The sequence below is a fragment of the Hordeum vulgare genome, chromosome 6H (assembly GCF_904849725.1).
Source record: "Hordeum vulgare subsp. vulgare chromosome 6H, MorexV3_pseudomolecules_assembly, whole genome shotgun sequence".
Classification (NCBI taxonomy): Eukaryota; Viridiplantae; Streptophyta; class Magnoliopsida; order Poales; family Poaceae; genus Hordeum; species Hordeum vulgare.
The window spans coordinates 173,630,582-173,655,291 of record NC_058523.1 but is presented as its reverse complement, the minus strand read 5'-3'; the positions used below and the strand labels follow the sequence as shown (position 1 = coordinate 173,655,291).

Here is a 24,710-nt window from a genome sequence, read left to right as displayed (position 1 = left end):
TAAATAAGAGGATAAATCAAAAAGGGGGGCAGGGGAATCAAAAAGTTGATCACAAGATAAATCAAAAGGGGGTGTGCGAGGGGAATGAAACCAAAAACCTCTCGATCGTCCTACTAGCGTGCTACCACTCGCTGTCACTCGAGGGTCCCAAGAGGATGATTAAATCACACGATAAATCAAATTGGGAGGGTGCCAGGGGAATCGAACATGAAACCTCTCGATCGTCCTACTAGCGCCCTTCCACTCACAGACAATCGAGGGTCCCAAGAGGATGATTAAATCATAGGATAAATCAAAAGGGGGCAGGGGAATTAAAAAGTGGATCACAGGATAAATCAGAAGGGGGGTGCGCCCGGGGAATCAAACCAGAAACCTCTCGATCGTCCTACTAGCGTGCTATCACTCATAGTCACTCGAGGGTCCCAACAAGATAATTAAATCACATGATAAATCAAATTGGGGACGTGCGCCAGGGGAATCGAACCCGAAACCTCTCGATCGTCCTACTAGCGTGCTACCACTCGTAGTCACTCGAGGGTCCCAAGAGGATGATTAAATCACACGATAAATCAAATTGGGGGGCGCCAGGGGAATCAAACCCGAAACCTCTCGATCGTCCTACTAGCGCGCTACCACTCGCAGTAACTCAAGCGTCCCAATCGGATGATTAAATCACAAGATAAATCAAAAGGGGGGTGGAGGGGAATCAAAGAGTGGATCACAGGATAAACGAAAAGGGGGGTGCGCCGGGGGAATCGAACCCGAAACCTCTCGATTGTCCTACTAGCGTGCTACCACTCGCAATCACTCGAGTGTCCCAAGAGGATGATTAAATCACATGATAAATCAAATTGGGGGGCAAGGGAATCAAACCTCAAACCTCTCGATCGTCCTACTAGCGCGCTACAACTCGCAGTCACTCGAGGGTCCCAAGAGGATGACTAAATCACAGGATAAATCAAAAGGGGGCAGGGGAATCAAAAAGTGGATCACGGGATAAATCAAAAGGAGGGGTGCGCCAGGGGAATCGAACCCGAAACCTCTCGATCGTCCTACTAGCGCGCTACCACTCGCAGTCACTCGAGGGTCCCAAGAGGATGATTAAATCACACGATAAATCAAATTGGGGGGTGCGCTAGGGGAATCGAACCCGAAACTTCTCGATCGTCCTACTAGCGCGCTACCACTCACAGTCACTCGAGGGTCCCAAGAGGATGATTAAATCATAGGATAAATCAAAAGGGGCCAAGGAAATCAAAAAGAGGATCAGAGGATAAATCAAAAGGGGGGTGCGCCAGGTGAATCGAACCCGAGACCTCTCGATCGTCCTACTAGCGCGCTACCACTCGTAGTCACTCAAGGGTCCCAAGAGGATGATTAAATCACACGATAAATCAAATTGGGGAGGTGCGCTAGGGGAATCGAACCCGAAACCTCTCGATCGTCCTACTAGCGTGCTACCACTCGCAGTCACTCGAGGGTCCAAGAGGATGATTAAATCACACGATTAATTAAATTGGGGGGTGCGCTAGAGGAATCAAACCTAAAACCTCTCGATCGTCCTACTAGCGCGCTACCACTCGCAATCACTCGAGGGTCCAAGGAGGATGATTAAATCACACGATAAATCAAAAGGGGGCAGGGGAATCAGAAAGTTGATCACAGGATAAATGAAAAGGGGGTGGATAAATCAAAAGGGGGCAGGGGAATCAGAAAGTTGATCACAGGATAAATGAAAAGGGGGTGCGCCCCGGGAATTGAACCCAAAACCTCTCGATCATCCTACTAGCGCGCTACCAGTCGCAGTCACTCGATGGTCCCAAGAGGATGATTAAATCACACGATAAATCAAATTGGGGGGTGCGCTAAGGGAATCGAACCTGAAACCTCTCGATCGTCCTCCGAGCGCGCTACCACTCGCAGTCGGGTCCCAAGAGGATGATTAAGTCACAGGATAAATCAAAGGGGGCAGGGGAATCAAAAAGTGGATCAGAGAATAAATCAAAAGGGGTAGGGATGCGCCAGGGGAATCGAACCCAAAACCTCTCGATCGTCCTACTAGCACGCTACCACTCGCAGTTACTCGAGGTTCCCCAAAGGATGATTAAATCACAGGATAAATCAAAAGGGGGCAGGGGAATCAAAAGGTGGATCACATGATAAATCAAATGGGGGGTGCGCCAGGGGAATCGAACCCGAAACCTCTCGATCGTCCTACTGGAGTGCTACCACTCACCGTCACTCTTTGGTCCCAAGAGGATGATTAAATCACAAGATAAATCAAATTGGGGGAGTGGAATCAAAAAGTGGATCACATGATAAATGAAAAGGGGGGGCGCGCCAGCGGAATCATACCCGAAACCTCTTGATCGTCATACTAGCACGCTATCACTCGCAGTCACTCGAGGGTCTCAAGAGGATGATTAAATCACAGGATAAATCAATGGGGGGCAGGGGAATCAAAAAGTGGAAATCAAAAGGGGGTGGATGAGTAAATCACAAGATAAATCAAGGGAATCGAACCCAAAACCTCTCGATCATCCTACTAGGATGCTACCACTACGAGACTTGCTGCTGCACTTGATAAGAGGAGGGATCCTCTCCTTATGAACATACGCTGTCGGAGGTGCTTCTTCCCGGAAGGAGCGACGATGCCGGCGGGTTCTCCGGCGATCACCGGAGCAGGCTTGCACTTGGGCTGTTACAAGGTTACAGGTCTTCACTTGGGCTGTTACAAGGTTACAGGTAGAAGCAAAACCGGGAACATCCCAGGTGGAAGCAAAACGGAACCAGAAGTCCAGAACATCTGAAACAGAAACCCACTGGCATCGATCGAGCCTAATCCTAGCAAACACGACCATGGAACACCAGAGCACCTTTCATCATACAAGTAAATGTTGAAAGGCCGCATTATGAGTCCAGATATAGGGAATAAGAGGAGTTGCAATCCTAGAAAGCAGAATTCACATACAGCTAGCACACATTCTCTAGATATAATGAGTAAAGGAGGATGAAACTAAGCGGAGCTGGACTAAGAGTTGACGATGACGGTCACGCGGCAGGACTGACAGTCAGTCACGTGGTAGAACCACCAGACAGGGGCTCGCACCAAACTGGTGTTGGTACGTCAGTCTCTCCAATGTCATCTGGTGCCCGATAGCTGAACCTTGAATCTTTCTTTGGTGTTCGGTAACTGTACCAGTCAACCTGGAGGACATGGGGTTGCAGCCCTCCCATATCCCTCCTGTTGTAGTGGCTGTCATCATCCCCTTCCACCCTACGATCATCAAGAAAATGAATTGTTGGCTCAGACTGACTGACTCGAGAAATGGAAGAGGCCTGACCAAGGTAGATCATTTCCCCCGCTGTGTTCGTGTAGTAGGCCCATATGGCTTTGCCGGCATTGTCAACGCACAGACGGAAAACTTGGATATCAACGGTCGTGCTGCTATCTCTAGTAAATTTCAGGGCAAGCAGAAGATGTCCTGTTATGGACTCCACCAGATATTTTCTCAGCAAGGTATCATCCTCCGGATCCTCATACTGATCATCCACATGTTTGGTCAGGCGTTGCTCAACATATGACATCCTCACCCTGTAAGAGGGTCCCTCCGGAACAAGCCTGATCAGATGTTCATTTACCGTGAGTATGTGGAAGGAACCCTGATAGAACAAGATGTCAAGCACCCCATCTTCTACACTAGCTATCTCTTTCCAGTGTTCCTCCTTGAACTCCCACGTTGCTATGGTGAAATCATGAGATTGATTAATGCGTACAACGGCTGCCACCATGTACCCACCAGCGGTTGAAGGGAGGCGTGAGAGAGCTGCCATCCCAAACCAGGCGTCCTGAATCAACCTTTCCTTGTCCAGTATCTTCACGGGCAAATCAACCTTCTCTCCATTGCATACGTTGTACAGAAGGAACTGATGCTCCGGTTCGTGGATGGAGATGAATACCCAGGGCCCGGATGACCCACAGGCCTGCCCGCTCTTAAGTTCAGCAGGAAGCCAAATCTTGTGCAGGCACTGAGCCACAGGTTCGAAAAACATGGGAGTGCTGCTTGAGGGCAAGAACATCCACGGGAGTTGTGTCAGTTTCATATCGCGGATACTCTGGCCCCAGTGTGAGTTGATCCACGAGACCCGTAGCCTGTCGATTCCACAAGGCAGATAATTGTTCACAATCCGTTCAATGAGATCACGCGGCAGGTCGCCCCAGCCACGCTGCGTACCCTGCACGCACATAACCAAGGAAACTAGATTAGATGCGTGTAAATACAAGCACACTATTTGGAAGTAAGGTATAAATTCTTTCGGGGGTAAAGACGAAGCAGAGCATTGAAACAGAGACACGTCTCAACAACACGTACACGTGTATGTGCTTTCCTCATTTGGTAGCACAATGTGACAAAAGTAGAACTGGCTTTTGCCGATTTGGTCTCCTTTTAGTTTTCAGCACGGGCCAAGATTCATAACTCCGAGTTAACACTGGTATATTCATATACGTACATGTTCAGACTTTGGAAGATGAGGCAACTAAATCCAACTAGTACAGTACTTGTTACATCATTAATTAGTGGAGTCAACAGATTAATTAGTTGCTAAAATGAGATTAGCTATGATCATTACAGAAAGGAAGATTACCGCAAAAAAAAAGACCAAAGTAAGCCACTATTCTTTACCTAATAATAAAGAGGCTATCGCTTCCGTCGGAAAACCTACCGAGGTGATTTTACAAAAAAAACCTTACTGTTTATGACATTAAACTCGTAGTATATATTAAATATTTTTTTAATACTCATATCTTTTAAACCGTAACTCCAAATTTAACATATTATACATGGAATTTGATTAGAAAAATATGTAGAATTTAAATATGATATTATTTTATCTGTTAAACGTTTAATAAAAATACTATCTAGGGTGCAATCTTAATAAATAAGTCATTATTCGTCTTTCTTTCATACCGGTACTCATTCGGGTTGGGAATGAACACGTCAACAAAATCAGGATTAGAGATGAAACTGAAGGTCACTTGACTGATTCTTTGTATGTATTAAATCTACATGCAACCCGTGTTAAAATAGAAGACCTGTGAAATTTTAAACTGCATTTTGTAGGATAAGACCATCTTTATTTGTATCGTAACTATAAATTATCAAATTATAGACATTTTTTATAAATTAAGAGCGTGTGCCGTGTGGTATTTCTTTCTTCCGTTGCAACGCATGAGTCCTTTTGCTAGTACTCCTAATAGGCTTACTCCAGTTCTGGTAGCACGTATCACATGAAGTACAGGGCCATATAATTAAATTATTTGTCGAGGCCACATTAGCCCAACACAGACTAGACAATAATCATTACTTCATTAGTGATCCACATGCTATTATATAGTACTAGTCCGTGGTGGCGGCAGGTATAAAAAGATATCATCCACTGTAACATCAACAGATCAAAAGTTGATGGATCCAACAGATCCTTTTTTTGAAAGTTAGCAGGAGAACTGCTAAGATTCTATTGCAGAAGGGAAGCCCAAGCAACGGATGATACAAAGATAGCAAAACCTAGTGATGATGTCCGCCGTGCTGACTGGCGCTCATCTCGGGCGGAGGGTGCGGACTGGCGCCGGGACGACGGGCCCTCTAGGCACGTGTCCCCAAGGGTCCCGCTTGATGCTCCGCTGCCCGCCCCGGCTCCGGCAAAGAAGAAGGCCGCTGGTGCAACCCCCGGCGGTGCTGGCTGCTTGACACCGCCGGGGGCTCCTGAGCAGGAGGCTCTGGACCCCCCCCCCCCCCCCCCCCCCCGCGCGCTCGGGTTAACCGCCAGCGCTCCCGTGAGGACACGATGTGCATCAACTGCGGGTGCGGACGGCACTACCGCTCGGAGTGTGAGGCCCCCCCGCGGTGCCCCACGACCCTCGCCTACCTTGGGTATGGTACTGAGCGGGGTAGCTTCTACTTCGTGGATGCGGAGATTGAGGAGGCAGCTCGGCCTCACCTGGCGATGGTCACCTTGGCTCCCGAGCAGCCCACCCCGGATGGACTGGTGATCTCGTCTGACCTCATCCGGGATGAGCTTGCGGCCTACATTGGCGACTTTCGCGACTCTGAGTTCGCCTGGGAGGTGACTAAGACGGCACCCCTTGTCTTCTCGGTTCCTTTCCCCTCGGCCGAGCTACTCCGGGTCTGCTCTCATGGTTCCATCCGTTGTCCCATCAACCAGTTCATGATCTGCGTCCAGGCGGCTACGGCGGAGCCTGACCCCGTCCCTCCCTTGGAGAAGGTCTGGGTCCTCGTATATGGCCTCCCAAGGGGAGGCAGTGCGGCTCCGCTGGGTGGCAAGCTTACTCATATTCTGAAAGCAATCTTCGAGCCCGTGGGCAAACTGATCACCGCCGACCTGGCATCTTTCGAGGATGATGGCCCCGCCCGCATTGAGATTCTCTGCCTGGCTCCTGCTGAGATCGATGGCCTGTCCTTGGTCTTCTACTTTGGATCCAAGGGCAGGCGCCTCATCTTTGAGCTCGAGTCCCCGGCTCCGGTGGTCCAGCTAGATCCGGCCTCGACTGGGCCTGAGCCTGGCGACGGGGGGCTTGACGATGAGGGGGGCTCTTCGAAGGAGGGGTCTTCTTCTGAGGGGGATGATGATACGGTAGGGGCTCCGCCCGAACCGTCTGATGGTCGGCGCAACCCCGTCCCTTCGGTCGCTGGTCCGTCGGGGCCCGCAGGAGGTACCCCAGTGGGCGCACTGGCGCCGGTGGTGGCGTTAGGCACGGGGATACCTCTCCCTGCCTCCCTTGTCCCGGTGGTCGCCGCTGAGGAGGAGGTGAGTGTGGGTATGGAGGTTTGCCCTGCATCGTCCCCGCGCTCGCCCGGGGTGGTATGCTACTCGCGCTCTCCGGGGTCCCCTCCTTCCCCAATCTTGGGGTCCCCGGACCCGCGCCCTCCGGCAGCCGTCGACGCTGGTTGGGTGTCTGAGTCCCCTCCCGTGCCCCGCTCTAGGCCTCGGGAGGGCGCTTCCCCCGTCGTGGCAGCGCGGCAGAGCGCGCGAATCAGCCAGTCCCGGATCCTTCAGGACGGCCATGTCCCGACGATCCCTGAGCTGGCGGCCCGGCATGCTGCGGCCCGCGATCTGTTTTCGGGTACGTCCTCCCCCTCCCTCCTCTCTCTGGATCTCGGTTCTGTGTACTTTCTAGCGATATGGTGCCCCTTTTCGCTGTTGTGGCCGCAGACAGTGGTATTGTGTCCCGAGGGGAGAAAGGCCCCCCTCTTGAGCAGATCTCCGCCTTGTGTGCGAAAGAGAGGCTTGAGGGGGCGCTGACGGAAGCGCGTTGTCTTGCCGCGCGTTCCAACCCCCCCCCCCCCTCCCCCGGTGCACTCCAAACCTGGTCATAGAGAGACCAGGGACGGTGGTGCACCTCCGGTAGCGGACGGGATTGTGCCGCCCATAGGTGGGCTCCCCTCTGTCCGGGAGCCCAGGGGGCGCCCTCCCACCCGTCTCAACCCCACCGAGACCCGCAGCGAGGTGAGTGTGTCAGGCCCCAGAGCCGCCTCTTCTGGCCCGGCGACCTCCGATGTCCCCTCTTCTCGGGGACGCCTAAGGCTCTCCCCCGCCCCGCGGTTGACGGGCGGGCTAGCTCGGCCCCGCTTGCGGGGCCTAGGAATCCAGACGAGGTCATTAAATGAGGCTCTTATGTTGGAACATCAGGGGCTTTGGCCTCCCTGGCCGGCGGCGGCAGCTCATTGAGTATATGCGTCAGGAAGAGATTGACATAGTGGGTCTGCAAGAAACGATTCGCCAGGACTTTAGCATGCACGAGCTCCAGAGGCTCTCCCGTCACCAATTCTCCTGGCAGTGGCTCCCTGCATCGGGCCACTCTGGGGGAATCCTGCTTGGTGTTCGGGAGAAGGCGTTCTCGGTGGAAGACATGGACCGGGGGGAATTCTTCGTGAGCATGGCCATCACCGACCGACATGTTCACCTCAGCTGGGAGGTGATTATCGTTTATGGTCCGGCGGACCATGGCCGCTCGGCTGAATTCCTCGCGGAGCTAAAAAATAAAGTGGACAGGTGCACCACCCCTGTGGTGGTGGCCGATGACTTCAACCTCATTAGGTGGGCTTCTGATAAAAGCTCTACGAATGTAGATCGGCCCTGAATGCGTCTTTTCAATGACTGCATTGCGGACATGGCGCTACGTGAGATAGCCCACGTAGAGTCCAGGTTCACGTGGTCGAATAAGCAGGCGGACCCCATCTGGAGTGTTCTGGATCGGGTCTTTGTGTCGCCCCAATGGGAAGTGATGTTCCCCCTGTGTGGCCTTAAGGCGATCACGCAAATTGGCTCTGACCATACGCCTTTGCTCTTCTCGTCGGGGGATGGTCCCCCCCCCTAGATCACGACACTTTAGCTTTGAGACATTTTGGCTGGAGCAGCCTGGTTTCTGCGAGCTGGTCTGCGACCGATGGCATCTTGTTGCCGCTTCCCCGCCGTGTGTCTTCTGTGCGGTGGACATTTGGCAACACTGTGCTAAGATGGCTCGACAGGCCATGAAGGGTTGGGGCGCTAATTTGGGTGCTGATCTCCGGGCCCGTAAAGGGGCCCTGCTGGGCCAGATTAAGACCCTAGATGACTTGGCGGACGGGCCGGGTCTATCCCCGGATGACTGGACCCGGAGATACTCCCTCGATGCCGAGCTCATGGACATATTCAGGAGCGAGGAATTGTTCTGGCAACGTCGAGGAGGCCAGAACTGGCTTCTCAAGGGGGATGCAAACACCGCGTACTTTCAGGCCATCGCTAACGGCCGTAGGCGGAAATGTGTCATCCCTTTCCTCTGGCATGGGGTGCTCTTTTGGAAAACCCAAAGGACATCTCATCCCATATTTACTCCTTCTATAAGGAGTTATTCTCAGCTGAGCTGCGAGGGGGCTCCTCCCTTTGTGAGGACTTCTGGCCGCTAGCTGATCAGGTGTCCGACGTGGAGAATGCGGAACTCACTCTCCCATTCTCCTCGGAGGAAGTTGGCCGGGCAATTGCTTCTATGAAGGCGTGCTCGGCCCCGGGGCCGGACGGCCTCCCGGTGGGTTTTTTCCAGCAATTCTAGGAGACCGTGCGTCCGGTCATCATGCCCATGTTCCATGAATTCTATATAGGCACCCTGGACATGGGCAGGATTAACTTTGGAGTCATTGCTCTCATCCCCAAACTAGTTGGGGCCTCGGATATTCGGCAATTCCGTCCTATTACGGTGATTAACGTGTTGGCGCGTATTTTTGCGAAAGTCTGCGCCACTCGTTTGTGCCCTGTGGTCGAACGGATTGCTCACCCCCTCCAGTCCGCATTCCTGAAGGGCAGGAGGATTCATGACGGGATTCTTGCCCAAGGGACTCAAGGGGGTCTTCCTCAAATTGGACTTCCAGAAGGCGTATGACCGTCTTGATTGGTCCTTCTTGAGGCTGGTGATGCAGCGACGTGGATTTGACGGGAGGTGGTGCTCCTGGATCATGCAACTGGTTTGATCCGGTAGCACCGCAATCAATATCAATGGTGAAGTAGGCCCCTTTTTCCGGGCTTCCAGGGGGTAAAGCAAGGAGACCCTATCTCCCCCCTGCTTATTAATCTCGTTGTTGACGCCCTCGCTGGCATCCTGGATAAGGCAAAGCTAGCCGGGCATATCCAGGGGGTGGTTGGCCACCTCATCCCGGGTGGTGGGGTTTCCCACCTCCAATATGCGGATGACACCATGATCATGGTCTCAGGCTCGGACTCGGACATTGCTAATCTTAAGTTCCTTTTGCTCTACTTCGAGGAAATGTCTGGACTTAAGATTAACTTTGATAAGAGTGAGGTGGTGGTCCTGGGCTACTCTGAGGCTGAGCAGCACAGGATCGCGGACAACCTTAAATACAAGCTGGCTGCTTTCCCCATCTCGTATTTGGGGATGCCCCTGGCTGAGTCCAGGATTCTGGTTAGCGGGTTTGATCCGCTTGTGGGACGAGTAGCGTCCCGTGTGGAGCCCTGGTGCGGCAGGTTCACGTCTAAAGGTAGCAAATCCATTCTCATTAGCTCTAACCTTGCGAGCCTCCCCATGTATATGATGGGGATGTATATCCTGCCCGAAGGTGTGCACAGCGCCTTTGACAAGGAGCTGGCTAGATTCTTTTGGCAGGCAGGGAATGGTAGACCCAAGTATCAGATGGTGAAATGGACCGACATCTGCGTGCCAAAAGACCGAGGGGGCTTGGGCATACCTGCGTCCCGCCGCATGAACGTGGCCCTGATGCTCCGCTGGGTGTGGCGGATCCTGCAGGGAGACGGGGTTTGTGGCTTCAATTGATTGAGGCCAAGTACCTTCGAGGCAGACCCCTCTTGGCCTGCTCGCTCGCGAATGGATCGCAGTTCTAGAAATATATCCAGGGCATTAAGCACGAGATTAGGTTGGGTCTGCGGGTCTCAGTGGGCAATGGGTCTGGGACCCAGTTTTGGTTAGATCCCTGGTTGGATGGGGAGCCTTTATGTTTTCGTTTTCCGAGGCTCTTTGCTATTTGCACCGACCCTGATGTCCTTGTCTCTACATCTGCTCTGGAGGACGGATGGCATGTTGCATTCCTCCGTCCCCTTGGTTCAGCTGAGGTCCAGGACTCGGAATTACTACTGGCAGTGGTTCCCCTCCAGGTCTCGGCGGTCAGCGATAGTGTTTCTTGGAGTCTTTCTCCCTCGGGAGAATTCTCCGTTAGTTCGGCCTACCTGCCGTTGTGCAGGATGCCGGTCCTCCCGTGGTTATCCCCACTCTGGAAGGCACCGTTGCCCTTGAAGATTAAGATTTTTGTTTGGCAGCTTCTCCGAGACCGTCTTCATGGACCGAGGTGCTGAAACGCCATGGTCCGGGTAACGGGATTTGTCCCCTATGCCATGTCCCGGAGACTGGTTCTCACATTCTGTTCTCCTGCGTCGCGGCACAGGCACTTTGGTGCTTTGTACGCGAGGCTCTGGGACCAGAGTGGGAGGCCTATGACCTTGCAGATTTTCTGCAGGTGCGGGCCACCCAAGTCAGCCGTAAACGACGACTGTTTTGGCTGGTCTTCGCAGCTATGATGTGGACTCTTTGGACTACTCGCAAATTCCTTGCCTTCTTGCAGCACTGGCATCCGCTCGTTAGGACCCAAGACCGAGACCGGCTTCACCGCTACCTGGACGCGTTGATGGTGGCCGCCCGACGGCTCTCCTCTACCTCGCATGCTGCTTAGCTCGTCCCTTTGATGGCATTTTTTGTTTCTTCTCTTTTTTGGGGCTGGATTGTGCTGCTGCCCCAGCTGACCCTCTTTTCTATTTCTTTGTTGGGATGTGATGTCTGGATTCTGGTCTATTTGCTTTATATATAAAGCGGGGCGAAAGCCTGTTTCGAGAGAAAAGGAAGACAAAGAACAACGCTGACAGCAGTGAAGAAAGTTCACCGCGTCTAGATAACCGACCGAAGGTTTAGCTTTGCTAAAACCAACTCAACTCACCAACTACCCTACTCAACCAGGATCAAAAGGGACCGGGCATCCTGCAAGCCACCGGATTGTAGCTTCGTCCCGGATGAGCACCATCGTAAGCCTGGACAGAACTTTCTTTCTTGTCAAATATACGTCTATTCCGCTCCTTCCATATTTCCCAGCAGACTAGCATGCCCAAGGATTTAACCGAATCTCCCTGCTGCTTGGAAAGCCTACAGGATAGCCCATGCAGCCAAGATATGAGGTCGTCGTTCGCTCTCCATGCTGCCGGCCTAAGCGACTGACACCGCGTTGATGAAGCTACCATCTCCCAAAGCTGCTTGGACCAAGAGCATTCGCAGAGCATATGTCTGATTGTTTCTAGGTTCCGCCGACAGAGTGGACAAAAGTAGTCATTTTCCCATCCCCTCCGCAGCAAGACATCGGCCGTGAGGACACGATTCTGCAGCGTCGTCCACATGAACACCTTCAACTTCAGCGTGGCTTTCACTCGCCAGGCCAAGCTCAACATCGGTGTGCCACCATGTGCCGAAAACATAAGCTTGTATGCAGACTTAGCTGAATAAATTCCATTGTCCGTCAGCTTCCATACTATGCCATCCCTGATACCGTCGCGGAGTGCTACCCACTAAAGCCTTGATGCCAGCGCTATTAGTTCATCTAGCATTTCTTCTTCAAAACCGGCCGACGGGTCCAAGAGCCATGTCGAGCCCGCCAGTGCCTCGGCCACTGTTCTTCTTTTCCTAGCAGACACTGCGAACAGGCCCGGCGCCAGGTCCCGCGGGGCCATACCGTCCAGACATGCATCGAACCAGAAGAGGGTCGTGCGGCCATCCCCCAGCGTTACCGATGTAGCCGAAGCAAACATCGCGAATTCGTCATTCGAGCATGGAATCGGGAAGCCAAACCAGGCTCTAGACGGATCATCCCATCGGTGCCACGGCCACCATCGGTGCCCGCCACGGCCACCATCGGTGCCCGCCACGGCCACCGCATCCTCAAAGCCGCCCCAAACTTGCGGGTATTGAGCAGTCCCAAACCTCCCAGATGAAGCGGCTTATATACTTGTAGCCAGCTGACCCGGCAATGACCGCCTGTGCAGGTCTCCATTCCCCTCCATATCCAAGCTCTCGTCCGTTTGTCAATCCAGGTTAGCAGCCACTTTGGAAATGGGTGTATCGAGATCATGAATACAGGTAGCGCAGCAAGCACCGACCGTGCCAACGCAATCCGACCGTCTCTGGACAGCAGGCCACCAATCCAACCTGCCAACTTTCCATCGTAAGAGGCAATGAACCGATCAAAATCTAACCTCCGCGGGGAGCGAAGGGAGAGCGGCATCCCCAAGTATATGGACGGAAACTGGACCACAGGCATAGGTAAAGGCTGAAACACATCAGGCATGTCCACCGTTGAGCATCTGATAGGCATGGCAGCACTTTTGGCAAGGTTAACCATCAAACTAGTTGCTGCTCCAAAACACTCCAAGATCAGCCCAACCATCCTCAAATCTTCCTTGTAGGGGTTCACAAATAGCGCAACATCATCAGCATAGAGGGATGTCCGGAATGATGCCTTGCGTCCGCGAAGCTTGCAACATCATCAGCATAGAGGAATGTCCACCGTTGAGCATCTGATAGGCATGGCAGGCCAAGATGATGCCAATTGAAATTAGCCGAGTTGGCAACCTGTCTGCCCATGATGCCCTCAAAATGTGAAGCCACCAGCTCAGCCATCTGACCCTGCTCCGCCACAATAGAGCCGTCGGAAGCCACGAGAGAGTAAATCCGATTTTTCTTGCTGCGAGAATTAGCTTTGATGTTGAAATACTTGGTGTTGGCGTCGGTGGCACATAGCCAGCGTACACGCGACCTTTGTTTCTGCTTTATGCGAATCAGCACTGCTAGGCCCAGGTGGCGAGATTTCAGGGAAGCGCGAAGCGCAACCTCGGCCGCAGCCAATTGCCTGCTGCCTTGCGCCGCATCGAGGCGCAGCGTAAGCTCATGGACTAGGTCGAATTGCCGGGGCAGGCTTCCAACTGTGCACTTGCTCCAATTACCCAACGCCTTCCCCACATGTCGCAGTTTGACGTTGAAAGCACTGATAGGGTCAACGTTGCCTACCGGCAGCTGTCAAGCCGCCGACACCACCTCCGAGAACCCAGACAGGAATCGCCAGTATTCGTCGAAGCGAAACCTCCGAGGCTTCCTAACCGGGCTGTCAATGACCAACAGCAAAGGGCAATGATCCGACATAGCAGAAGCCTGTGGCAGAAGCTTGGCCGACCGAAAAAGTAGCTCCGGCAACATTACAGAATGCCCTGTCTAGCCGAACCAGGGTTGGCGGAGATTGCTCGTTTGACCAGGTGTAGCTACGCCCGACAAGTGGGATCTCACGCAAGCTAGAGGCGTTTAGGGCCGCTCTGAACTTGGACATCCAGCCTCTGCTTATGCGGTCATTGTTCTTGTCAATTGGATCCTTGATAAGGTCGAAATCCATTCTTGTCAATTGGATCCTTGATAAGGTCGAAATCCCCCAGGATCATCCACGGACCAGGAATGGTCGCATGAATGGTAGCAAGCTCATCCAGGAAAGCCTGCTTACGTTCTGCCTGCACCGGCACATACACCGTAGTGAGGTGCCATGGCTGGTCCGAGCCTTGGCGTGCCACAAACCTAGCAGTGATGGCCCTGGAGACCACTGAGTCGGCTTGTAATTTCGTGTCATCCCATAGCAGCAGCACCCCTCCTCTTGTCGCGATGGCAGGAAGGCACACAGAGCCTCTCAAGGCCTGTCCAGCCAACTCGGCGCGAACAGCTTCAGAGAAAGTGGCCAGCTTCGATTCATGCAGCCATAAGATAAAGCAGCTGCATCTGGCGACCAGATCCTTGACCACCAACCTCCTAGCAGGGTCATTCAGACCGCGCACGTTCCAATTAAGAATCAAAGGATTTTCATTCATAAAGAAAGCTTGGAACAACGACCAGCAAAGTGCTGGCGAGTACATGGTAGGCGCCGACGGCGCGTACAGCGCCTAGCGCGCGAAACAGAGAACATAAGCAGTAACACAAGGCAGGCGCAACCAGCGCGCACCGAAGAAAACACAGACGGAAGGCGCCACCGGTGCAATCCTAACAGACGCAACCCGCGCCTGTGACAACAAGCTAAAAGGCCGGCGCAACCCGCGCAAGCCCCTCTAAAACCAGAAAAACAAATACCCAGCACCTCATCCGAAACAGTCGACCCGCCGTTGCTTGGCATCACACAAAAAGTTGTAGTCATTGGGAAACTCGTAGTCTTCAGAGCTGACAGGAGAAGCCTAAGCTGCCCTGGTCAACACCTCGTCAAGGATTGCCTGTAGGTCTGAGTCGGGCAGGTGAATGGCAGCCGGCGTCGCCAGACCGGCAAGCACTCCGAGCCGCTCTGCTTGAGCCGAGGTCATCGGGTCCTTGAAGAAAGCCAAGTAGTCTTGCAAGGTTTGCTCGGAGAACTGATCTTCGGAAGCAATCAAACCAAGCGCCTTGCAGACCCGAGCTTGAGTTCGCCGAGTAAAGGTCATAGAAGGTCGCAGTGCAGCAATGGCTCTGTTCTTGCGGGTGAAAGGCGCCAAAAGCTTCTTCTTGATGGAAGGTGCAACAGAGTCCGAAGGTACAGCGCTAGGCGGCTCCCCGAGCAGCAAAGGCGGCATAGAGGAAATAAGCTGGGCGAGGAACCTACGCTGCTCGTCAAGGTGCAGATCGGAGACCCAGCTAGTCACAGCAGAGAGCAGCTCGTGACCCGAGAGGTTGGCCTCCGAGAGAGCCATACGAGCTCGAACTTCCTATGGAGCTGGGTCCAACTGCAGCTGATGGCCAGGACCGAACAGAATCTCTTCCGGCAGGGGCGAAAGGCCAGAGGGTGGCACACTTGGTCCAAATCCAGCAATGCCAGGTGACGCGTCCACAGCGTGACGAGGTGCCCAGATGGAACAGGCTGATGAGGCAGACAGCAGTTGATGCAAGGCAAGTTGATCCCATTCGTCTTGGCGCGAATCCTGCAACGGAGGCTGAAACACGTGCAGATCAGAGTCTTGGTTCCAGCGTGCTGGCGAGTCTGCCCCGACCAGCCATGGGGCCTGCGCAGCCAGCCCCAGCATCTCAGAAGTAGCAGCGGTCCAGTCCACAGGGCCCAGGCAGGCCTGGGTCTATGGACTAGGCAGGCCTGGGTTGCAGAGAGATTCCCGCCTGGAATCGAACCCAGGGGTGGTGTGCCATCATGGACCGGCGAGAGCGGTCCGCACGGCTGACACATGGCCCTAGCAGCGACAATGACCTCATCCAGAGGAGAAACTGCGGCCGCAGGCGCGTTCGGGAGCAGCCTAGCGCCCCGGCTATCCGAGCAAGAGGACATGGTTGAGCGATTGGCGCGTCGCCCGGAGCAGGCCGCCCAAGCAGCCGCGACGAGCTCGGGAGGAGCAACGTCTGCGTCGGCCTCTCAGGGCAAATGGATGGGCGAACCAGGCGAAGAAGCCCGCGGCACCGGAGAGGCCCTCGACCCCTCAGAAGCATATGGACGGGCCCCGCGACGAAGAAGGGAGCCGGCAGGAACCGCCGTGAACGAACTAGCAGGGACGGCGTGGCGGCGCACCGGCTGAGGGCTCAGCGAGGCACACCAACGACGCTCAGGAGAGGAAGCGCGGCTGGGAGCACGATGGCGACGCCCCTGGACGCCACGATTGCGGCCCTCTTCCCGGTGATGGTCGCGCCTAGGCGCCGGCTCAAAACAAGCGGTGTCGCGGCATTGCGCTTGGGACAGCACACTCTGCCAGAGCGAGCGGCGACGCTGATGCCTGTCGTGGCCTTCGTCATTCGCGTCATCCTCACGGCGGCGTACATGCCGGGCCTACCCGCATGAAGATCGAGCAGGCGCGGCCGGGCGTCCGTCCATGGAACCAAGGTCCATGTCGTAGCGATAGATAGCCGGCCATTCGGCACGCGACGGCACGTCAGGAAGCGGGGGCGTGTAGTCCTTGGTTTGCATCAGATGAATAAGGGCTCGGCCCTCCGGGCCACGGCGCCCTTCCTCCACCGGGGTGCCCTCCGGCAGTTGGTGGCGCATGCGCCCATCCCCGGTCCTCTCCGGGACGGTGATATCGACGGACTTCGGGATGCCATCCGGGTTCCAGGTCCACACCCAGACGTACATGGCAGCGGCATTGTGCAAGCGCTCCGTCTGCCGCTCCAAACGATCGACGTGGCAGCAGTCTCGCAGCAGCTTCCGGACTACGTCCAGCCTCCAGTTGTGGTAGTCAAGCCCCACAATGGCGAGGCGGCAGTAGAACCACCAATCGCGGATGCGGCCTTCGGTTGACGGCTCCCAGGGAAGGAGGTCTCGAAGACGACGCCGCGGAGAGCGATATCGCGCTGGAAGGGCTCGTTGAAGCGAATGAGGTAATCCTCAGGGAAGGCTGGCGCCACTCAACAGGCAGGCCAGACTCCTTCTCCACTACCTTAGCAACAAGCGCCGAGTTGATGTCGAGGCGCTTGTCGCGCGCGACAGCGAGCAGAGCAGTGCGCCTCAAGTGGGAGGCGTCGCTCTCCATCTCTGGAGTACTGATGATGACGCAGGAGGAACGCTCCGACCTGCGCGAAGCGGCGCCTGGGACATACTCCATGGCAGGCGGGGTGGGGGCAGCAGCAGACAGCGCAGGGGCGCAGCAGCAGCAGATGGCCGGAGCTTTGGCCAGTGAGCACCAGCGGCCGGAACAGGGGCAGCTGAGCAGGACCACGAGGCGGCAGCGCAAGCTCATGAGGTGGGGCTTGGGCGGTGCGGCAATGCGAACGGCAGAAGCGTGCGATGTGACCTTCTCCTTTGCAGCGGATGCATCGAACTCTCCCAGAGCAGTTCTTAAGGAGGTGCCGCTCGGAGAGGCAGCGAAAGCATTTACCACCAAATCGCGCTTTGAATGCCAAAGATTGCTTCTGCGCAGAAGCAACCGGGCGAGAGCGCAAGGCGTCTCGAAGGAGCAAAGCGGGATCCCTCCACCAATACCTCGGGCGAACCTCTTGCCATGGCAGAGAGGAAGCAGCAGAAGCAGCCTGCGCATTGGGAGCCGCATGAACTGCAGGGGAGGCGTGCCCGCCCACTGCAACGGCTGCAGTAGCAGGAGCCAACGGCTGGCTCTCGGACGCGCCGAGCTGCGGCGCATCTGGGACGACGATAATGGAGCGCAGCCTGGGGGCGTGGCTGCGCAGGGGCAGGCGCATCCGAGCCGGCCTCCCGCTCCGGGGAAGATTCGCCTGTCGTCGGCGGGATAGCCTCATGAACACCACCCGAACCGGATCCAGATGCATTCACCACGGTAGGTGGGAGCTCCGCCGCCTCGGACGCCGCGCGATCCGCCAGGGGGGACGCAGATGCCGACGAGACAGCTAGCAGATCTAGCAGGGAGGCCACGGGGGAGCTAGGGCTGGGGCTGGTGAGGTGGAAGTGGACTCCGGCCGCCGCTCATCTCGTCCTCAGAGGGAGTTGTAGGGCATCTCCACGATCCAAGTGCATCCAACAGATCCTCGAATCAACAATAAAGGCAAAACAACAAAAAGGGCGGAATATCCTTAAGATGGCCTACGTACAGTGCTCATAGAAGTTCAGACTCGTGACGATGAGACAACTAAATCGAACTACAGTAGCACTTGCAGAAATCATGGGTGTTGATCAAATTCATACGTGTCACGGTGCATGATTCATCAATGGACCATCAAAATTACTCAATATAAGTATCACGCATAGCAAACCACTTCACATTATGATGCAGAGGCAATCCACTTTGAGTCTTTTGTCGTACCCACGTCACGTACCATTGGTGCCTGCAGAGCCGCGGATGGAGAAACTGCTGCCATCTTCCTCCCGTATTTTCCCTTCCTTCTTCTTTGGTAATTAGCTGTAAAACAAGGGAACATCAATAAATGGAACACCAGTATACAGAAACCGCAACAAACACCTGACCAATCGTCGATGAATTACTCTAAATAAATCCACACAAGTAAAACCTGGCCGGTGGCAGTGGTTCGCTTGTGTAATAAAGCACAAAAGAAACAGACTCGAAACGCGGCGAAAAACACCTTGGTTTTGCAACCAGATGAAAGCCATCTAGGCCTGCCATGGAGTCGCGGTACGAACTCATCCGCGCTGCTGCATGCGCCTCCCAGTCCCAGCTTTTGTCTCCACGGGATCAAAAGAGTGCACACGCGGATCGAAAAACGGATCTAGCCCTTAGAGAACACCGGAAATCCTCGCGGGAGGGGAAGATCCATCACCAGGCCGGGTTCACCGAAATACGGGCCAAAAAACCACCAGAAATGCAGCAGCCGTGTAAGCGGAAAAGCAAGGAAAATTCATGAAAACACAGCGAAAGTTGAACTAGCGGAGACGCCCCCACTTTTTCGACCATATCAAAGCAGCTTTAGCATCGCCTGCCACGAAATCGCGCAGAGCGGAGCGGTACCAAAAGATCCGCGCTGCAGTGACAGCCCTTCTCTCATCGATCGAAACGGGAGAAGAGAGGAAAGCCGAAGCATACAAGGAGAGGACAATCCTACTCACCGTGGAGATGACGGCCGCGGAGATGTGATAGCTCCTTCTCTCCTCCCTCCCAGTCCTTCTCCGGTGCCGGTGCCGATGCCGGGATTATGTATAGCTAGGCGGGCCTAGGATGGATGCGCGTGGTGACTTCACAGAGACAGATCGTGTGCGGTGCGCTGTGTATGTGGAGACGGCGTTTGCCCGGACATACACAGGAAGGAAGGGGCTTTCCTAGGAGCATCTCTAGTGGATGGTGTATATTTGAACGTGTATATCTTCATATACACGTCCATATACACGTTGTTAAATTATACACGTTCTAGTTTTTCAGTGAAACGTTTAAATTAGGACGTGTAAATTTGGATTCAGTAGTGCACACAGGTTCAGAGAACAAGACAGGGGAGCTTCGCCGCATTGCAGCCGTCTCCCTCGTCGCCGGCAGCCTTCCCCGTGGCATCCAAGATGCCCATGGACTCGAGGGTGCCTCCCTCGTTCCATTCCCATCGCTAAGGTGACCGGTGGGCCACCACAGCGACGGCCCCAACCTCGTCTCCGGCGAGCACCCGGAGCCGAAGCCCTGCAGCAGGCCGAGCTCGAGTGGGTGGAGCAGGGAGCATCAGGAGCTCGAGCGCTGGCGATGCGGGCACGGGATCCTCTGCCCAGGCCGCCGGCCCCTCCTCTGCCCAGGCTGCCGGTCCTCCTCTGCCAGGCCGCCGCCCTGCCACTCCCGTCGCCAGATCTGGACGCGACGCCCCGCACCTCGCCGCCGCGCACCCCGCCGCCGCAGAGCGCGGCGCACCCCGCCGCCGCACAGCCCCGTGCACCCCGCCGCCGCGCACCCCGCCGCCACGCAGCGCGCCCCGCACAGCCTCGTGCACCCCGCCGCCGCGCACCCCGCCGCCGCAGAGCGCGGCGCGCCCCGTCGCCGCGCACCCCGCCGCCGTGCACCCCGCCGCCGCACAGCGCCGCGCACCCTGCCGCCGCGCAGCGCGCCCCGCACAGCCCCGTGCACCCCGCCGCCGCGCCCCGCGCACCCCGCGAGCTCCACGAGCGTGGCTGGCTCGTGTTTATTTCCACGAGGAGTAGCCTCGTGGATGGACGTGTATAACTTCCACGCCCATATACACGTTCCACTGGGAAGCATTTTTCTGTTTGCAACGTGTATATTTACCATCCACCTCCATATACACCATCCACTAGAGATGCTCTAAGAGCATCTGTAGTGGAACGTGTAAATTTGAACGTGTATATCTTCATATACACGTCCATATACACCTTGGTAAATTTTACACGTCCCAGTTTTTCAGTGGAACGTGTATACAGGACGTGGAAATCAGGACGTGTATATTTCAACGGCTATATTTTCAAACGGCTATATTTCCAACGGCTATATTTTCAAACGGCTATATTTCCAACGGCCATATTTCTGATCTATATAAACCACCCCTATCACCTTTCTTCCAGCACACTTCTACCTGTGGCTTCTCTTCTCACCTAGATTTCTCTATCGTCTCTCACGCAACACAATGAACACATCCACTTGGGACATGAGTTCTTCGTCATCTTCATCTGGCGACGATGAACTCATACTTGCAGCATTCGCCGAGCGCGAGGAGGAAGAGAGGAAGAACGCTCGACGCCATGGCGGTTCCAAGCATGGACGTCAATCAATCGATCGAGGAAGAGATGCCGGATTTCTTCTTCTCTGGAACGACTACTTCAAAGAAGTTCCTCGCTTTCCCGAACATTTGTTTCGACGAAGGTTCGTAATTAGTACACTTCTCTGCTTTGGTTCTTTTTTCATTTCCCTGTCTGATTGACTTTTTATGCATAGATTTAGGATGTCGCGTACTTTGTTCAACCGCATAGCTGATGGTATACTTGAGCATGACTATGATGGTTATTTTACGCAAAAAAGAAGTGCTTCTGGAGCTCTTGGGTTACATCCTCTACAAAATATGACCGCGGCAATGCGGATCCTCACATATGGAATAGCAGCTGATGGTGTTGATGAGTACATTCGGTCCGCTGAGGCTACTAATTTAGAGTCTTGCAAGAAATTTGTAATCAAAGTTTGTGAAGTTTTTTTTAGGATCCATTTTCTTGAACAAAATGTGTGCATCGTTTGTCTGCACATATAAATATATGGTTAAAATATGCACAACACATATAAAATATTGCACAACACATATAGAATATTGCATACCTTTTCTTCTATAGTCCTTCCACTTTCTTGCCTATTTAAAATCTGCTGAAGGCAACCACAAAATTTAGAGGTCTCTCTGTTAATGAAAGTGTAACGGCAATTGATTGCATTATCATTTCGTTCCGGCCATGATGATTCCTTCTGTCTGTTGTAGTACTCTGAAATTCTAGCCCAATAAGTATCTCGGTTTTGATCTGTCCCAACAATATCCAAACTTGTATTTGCCCATGCTGCTATGAGAACCTTGTCCTCATCACTAGACCAATTTTTTCCTTTGTGGGATTTTCCTTTCTCTGTTATTGCAGAACGATGCTGAGTTGATGGAGTTGGCTGCTCTCCAATTGGACTCTTTGGTTGCGTTTGTGTGCAACCAAAATCAATGATGTCCAAGAAGGCTTCGTCATCATCCATCTACAAGCAATCCATCCATACACAGTTATTTTAGACTCGGATATCAACTGAAAACCAAAGTAAACCCTAACTCAATATCTACACAATGCCAGTGCAAAGGAACACAAGAAGCCATTGTGTTGCAGTGCCATGAAATTTCATCTCCTAAACCAAATCAAAAGTCCAACACAACCCTGCCTGCAGCTGCAAACAGATGAAATTTCATCTCCTAAACCAAACCAAAAGTCCTACACAATGCCAGTGCAAAAGAACACAAGAAGCCAGCCATTGTGTTTACATATTCAGTCATATGACTGAATATTCAGTCGTATTCAACACAGCCCTGCAGCAGCTGCAACCCGCGCGCCTGCGCCGGCCGCCGCGCGCCCCGGCCGCCGCCCGCCGCGCGCCCCTGCGTCGGCCGCCGCCCGCCGCGCGCCCCTGCGCCGGCCGCCGCCCGCCCCTGCGCCATCCGGCCCGCCGTGCGCCCCTGCGCCGGCCGCCGCCCGCCCCTGCGCCAGGCCGCCGCCCGCCCCTGCGCCATCCCGCCCGCCGTAGGCCGCCGCCCCCATCCCGCCCGCCGCCGGCCGCCGCCCCCATCCCGCCAGCAGCCGCCCCCATCCCGCCCGCCGCTAGCCGCTCCTCCCGCTCGTGAGCTCGTCCCCTCATCCCGCTCGTGAGTTGATGGATACCTTGGGCGGCCGGAGAAGAACGTGACGGCGCGACGGCGATCTGGGGCGAGGTAGCGCTGCGGGACGAAGCAGGCGAGCACGAGCGTGGGTTGGTCGTGGATGTTTCCACGCCGCGTACCGTCGTGGCTTGGTCGTGGATGTATCCACGCCTCGTTTACACGAGTCGCTGGGACTCTTTGGACAGTAAAAAACGGTTGAAGACTTGTATATTTACAATACATGTCCATATAGAGGATCCACTAGAGATGCTCTAAGGCAATGCAGTGACAGCGCTGGCATGTGCGCCTGGGGCGGAGGGAAAACGGTGGGCCACACCAGCAGCGAGTCACCAGGACACGCGCGCGGCGCACCTATCTATCCCGCGCGGGCGCGAGAACCAGTTTGGCAGGGCAAAAAGTACTCTACTATCATTACGCAGGGCGAGACTCCAGCGCGGGACTTTGTGTGTATTCTACTCCCCTCCGTTCTTAAATATAAGTCTTTCTAAAAGTTTAATTAATAGATATAGACATAATTTAAAGTATAGATTCATTTATTTTGTTTCTTATGTAGACATCTAGTGAAATATCTTTAAAAACTTATATTTAGGTACGGAGGTAGTATCTGTTTGGATGGGGTGAGAGACGGAGCCGTATCTGGGACATTTCTGTGATGCAGTGCCCGTACGTCCAACACGCGGACGCATCTTTGGTTACATCATGTTTGCTTTATTTTCAAATACAAGCATTCGAACAAGCGTGCGTGTTTCGTCTGTCCGTGTGTTGTCCGTTTCATCTTAAAACCGAACCAAGTTTTGATCGAAAATGGGTCGAAAGAGGATAGAAAACGGACAAACGTCCATTTGCGTCCACACGCTGGGACGTCTGATGTGTCCGTTCTATTCCAAACGAACGTGGGTGGATAGGATAGGATTACGCGTTGAAGTTGATCTTAAATGCTGCGAGTAGTACTAAAACTAGGTGTGACAGTGATTCTGCTCATCTCTTTCCTGGCTGCCACGCCTAAGAGCATGGTTAATAGTATAGCGGTTATAAGTCATTTTATAGTCTATCTTATAGCTACCTCGTACAATAGTTATCTATAAAAGAGTACTACTTTTATCATATATGGCCCACCATTCATTCTCACAAAGCACTTAGGAGCACGTGCTAGAGTTGGCTCTTCACGAAGAGTCCGCTTCCCTTCTCTCTCCTCTTCTCTCTCATCCAACTCATCAAAAATATAGTATTTTAATCATTACAGCCTGCTGACTGTACCTTATTGTACTTGCTCTAAGTGAACTCCGCTTGCATCTTGTTCCAGAAGCATCGAATTAAAATTTACGCATATATATATAGGTGACAGTAGCATCTCTAACACACCCGTAAAACAGATCCGTAAAAACGCATATAAGAGGTAGTGTAAATTGTTTTTATGGTGCGAAATTATTCCGGACACACAAGACCCCGTAAATGGGACTATATTCCATTATAGCTTTCTTTCCTTTTTTGCTCCCGTTCCGGCGAGCCGTCTCCAGCCACGGCGTGCCTTGCCCTCGCGCCCCGACGCCGCCCGCCTCGCATCTACCTCGTCTTGGCGCCGTCTGTTCCGGGTCACGCGTGCAGTGAAGGAGCCCTGTGTCGCCCGCCCAGACCGCATGCTCCCTTGCCCACCCGCCTTGTCCTAGCACCGTCCGTTTTCGGTCCACGCATGCAGTGGAGGAGCCCTACGCCGGCCGCCCCAACCGCGCGCTCCCTGGCCCGCCCGCCTCGTCCTAGAGTCATCCGTTTTGGGCCACGCATGCAGTGGAGGAGCCCTGCACCGACCGCCCCGACCACGCGCTCCCTGGCCCGCCCGCCCCCGTCCCCTATTTGAGCCCGACACCGTCCACCGCCGCGCGCGCGTTCCCTGTCGTGACCGCGTGAGCTCCCACACCCCTGCCTCGCTCTTCTCCGGTGCCCCCCCTAATTCGGGCCGCCGGTGGCCTGCTTTGCCCTGCCCATGGACGGCCTCGCCTCGGTAGTGGAGGTCGAGCTGGCCGCAATTTGGACCGGTGGCGACAAATTCCGACGTGTGGCGGCTTCTTCCGACGTGCCGTGATGGATTCTGGTGAGTTCTAGGTAGATTTTGGTCTGTTTCGCGGCGACGCGTTTGCTCTAACAAGGTTTGACCAGTTTACGAGTTGAACTGTATACTACCTACAAAACCGTATACATAAGGTTTACACGGATGGATTTACCGCGCCCCTTAAAGCCGCTGAACAAGTTTTATGGGGTCTGCTCCACGCCATTTTTCCGATCCAAAATATAAACTCGTCGTTTTTATGGGTTTGACCATTATATGGGGTCTGCTAGAGATGCTCTAAGGCCAACCTGAATG

The 24,710-nt window shown here is 54.2% G+C and overlaps 1 protein-coding gene across 1 annotated transcript; it reads right to left on the bottom strand.

Annotated features, from left to right (window-relative positions):
• Positions 1–2,418: 2,418 nt before the first annotated feature.
• LOC123404182 lies at positions 2,419–17,987 on the bottom strand. Its single transcript, XM_045098097.1, has 3 exons — positions 17,535–17,987; positions 3,025–4,236; positions 2,419–2,971 (listed from the first exon to the last, which is right to left on the bottom strand). Exons 1-2 carry the CDS (start codon positions 17,553–17,555, stop codon positions 3,076–3,078), a joined length of 1,182 nt encoding a protein of 393 aa, XP_044954032.1. The 5' UTR covers positions 17,556–17,987; the 3' UTR covers positions 2,419–2,971; positions 3,025–3,075.
• Positions 17,988–24,710: the final 6,723 nt, after the last annotated feature.

Coding starts and splice junctions, on each gene's coding strand:
- LOC123404182 (XM_045098097.1), bottom strand. CDS start 17,555: ATGGCAAGAGGTTCGCCCGAG. Junction 4,237..17,534: donor TGGCAAGAGGTTCGCCCGAG/GTATTGGTGGAG, acceptor ATGTGCGTGCAG/GGTACGCAGCGTGGCTGGGG.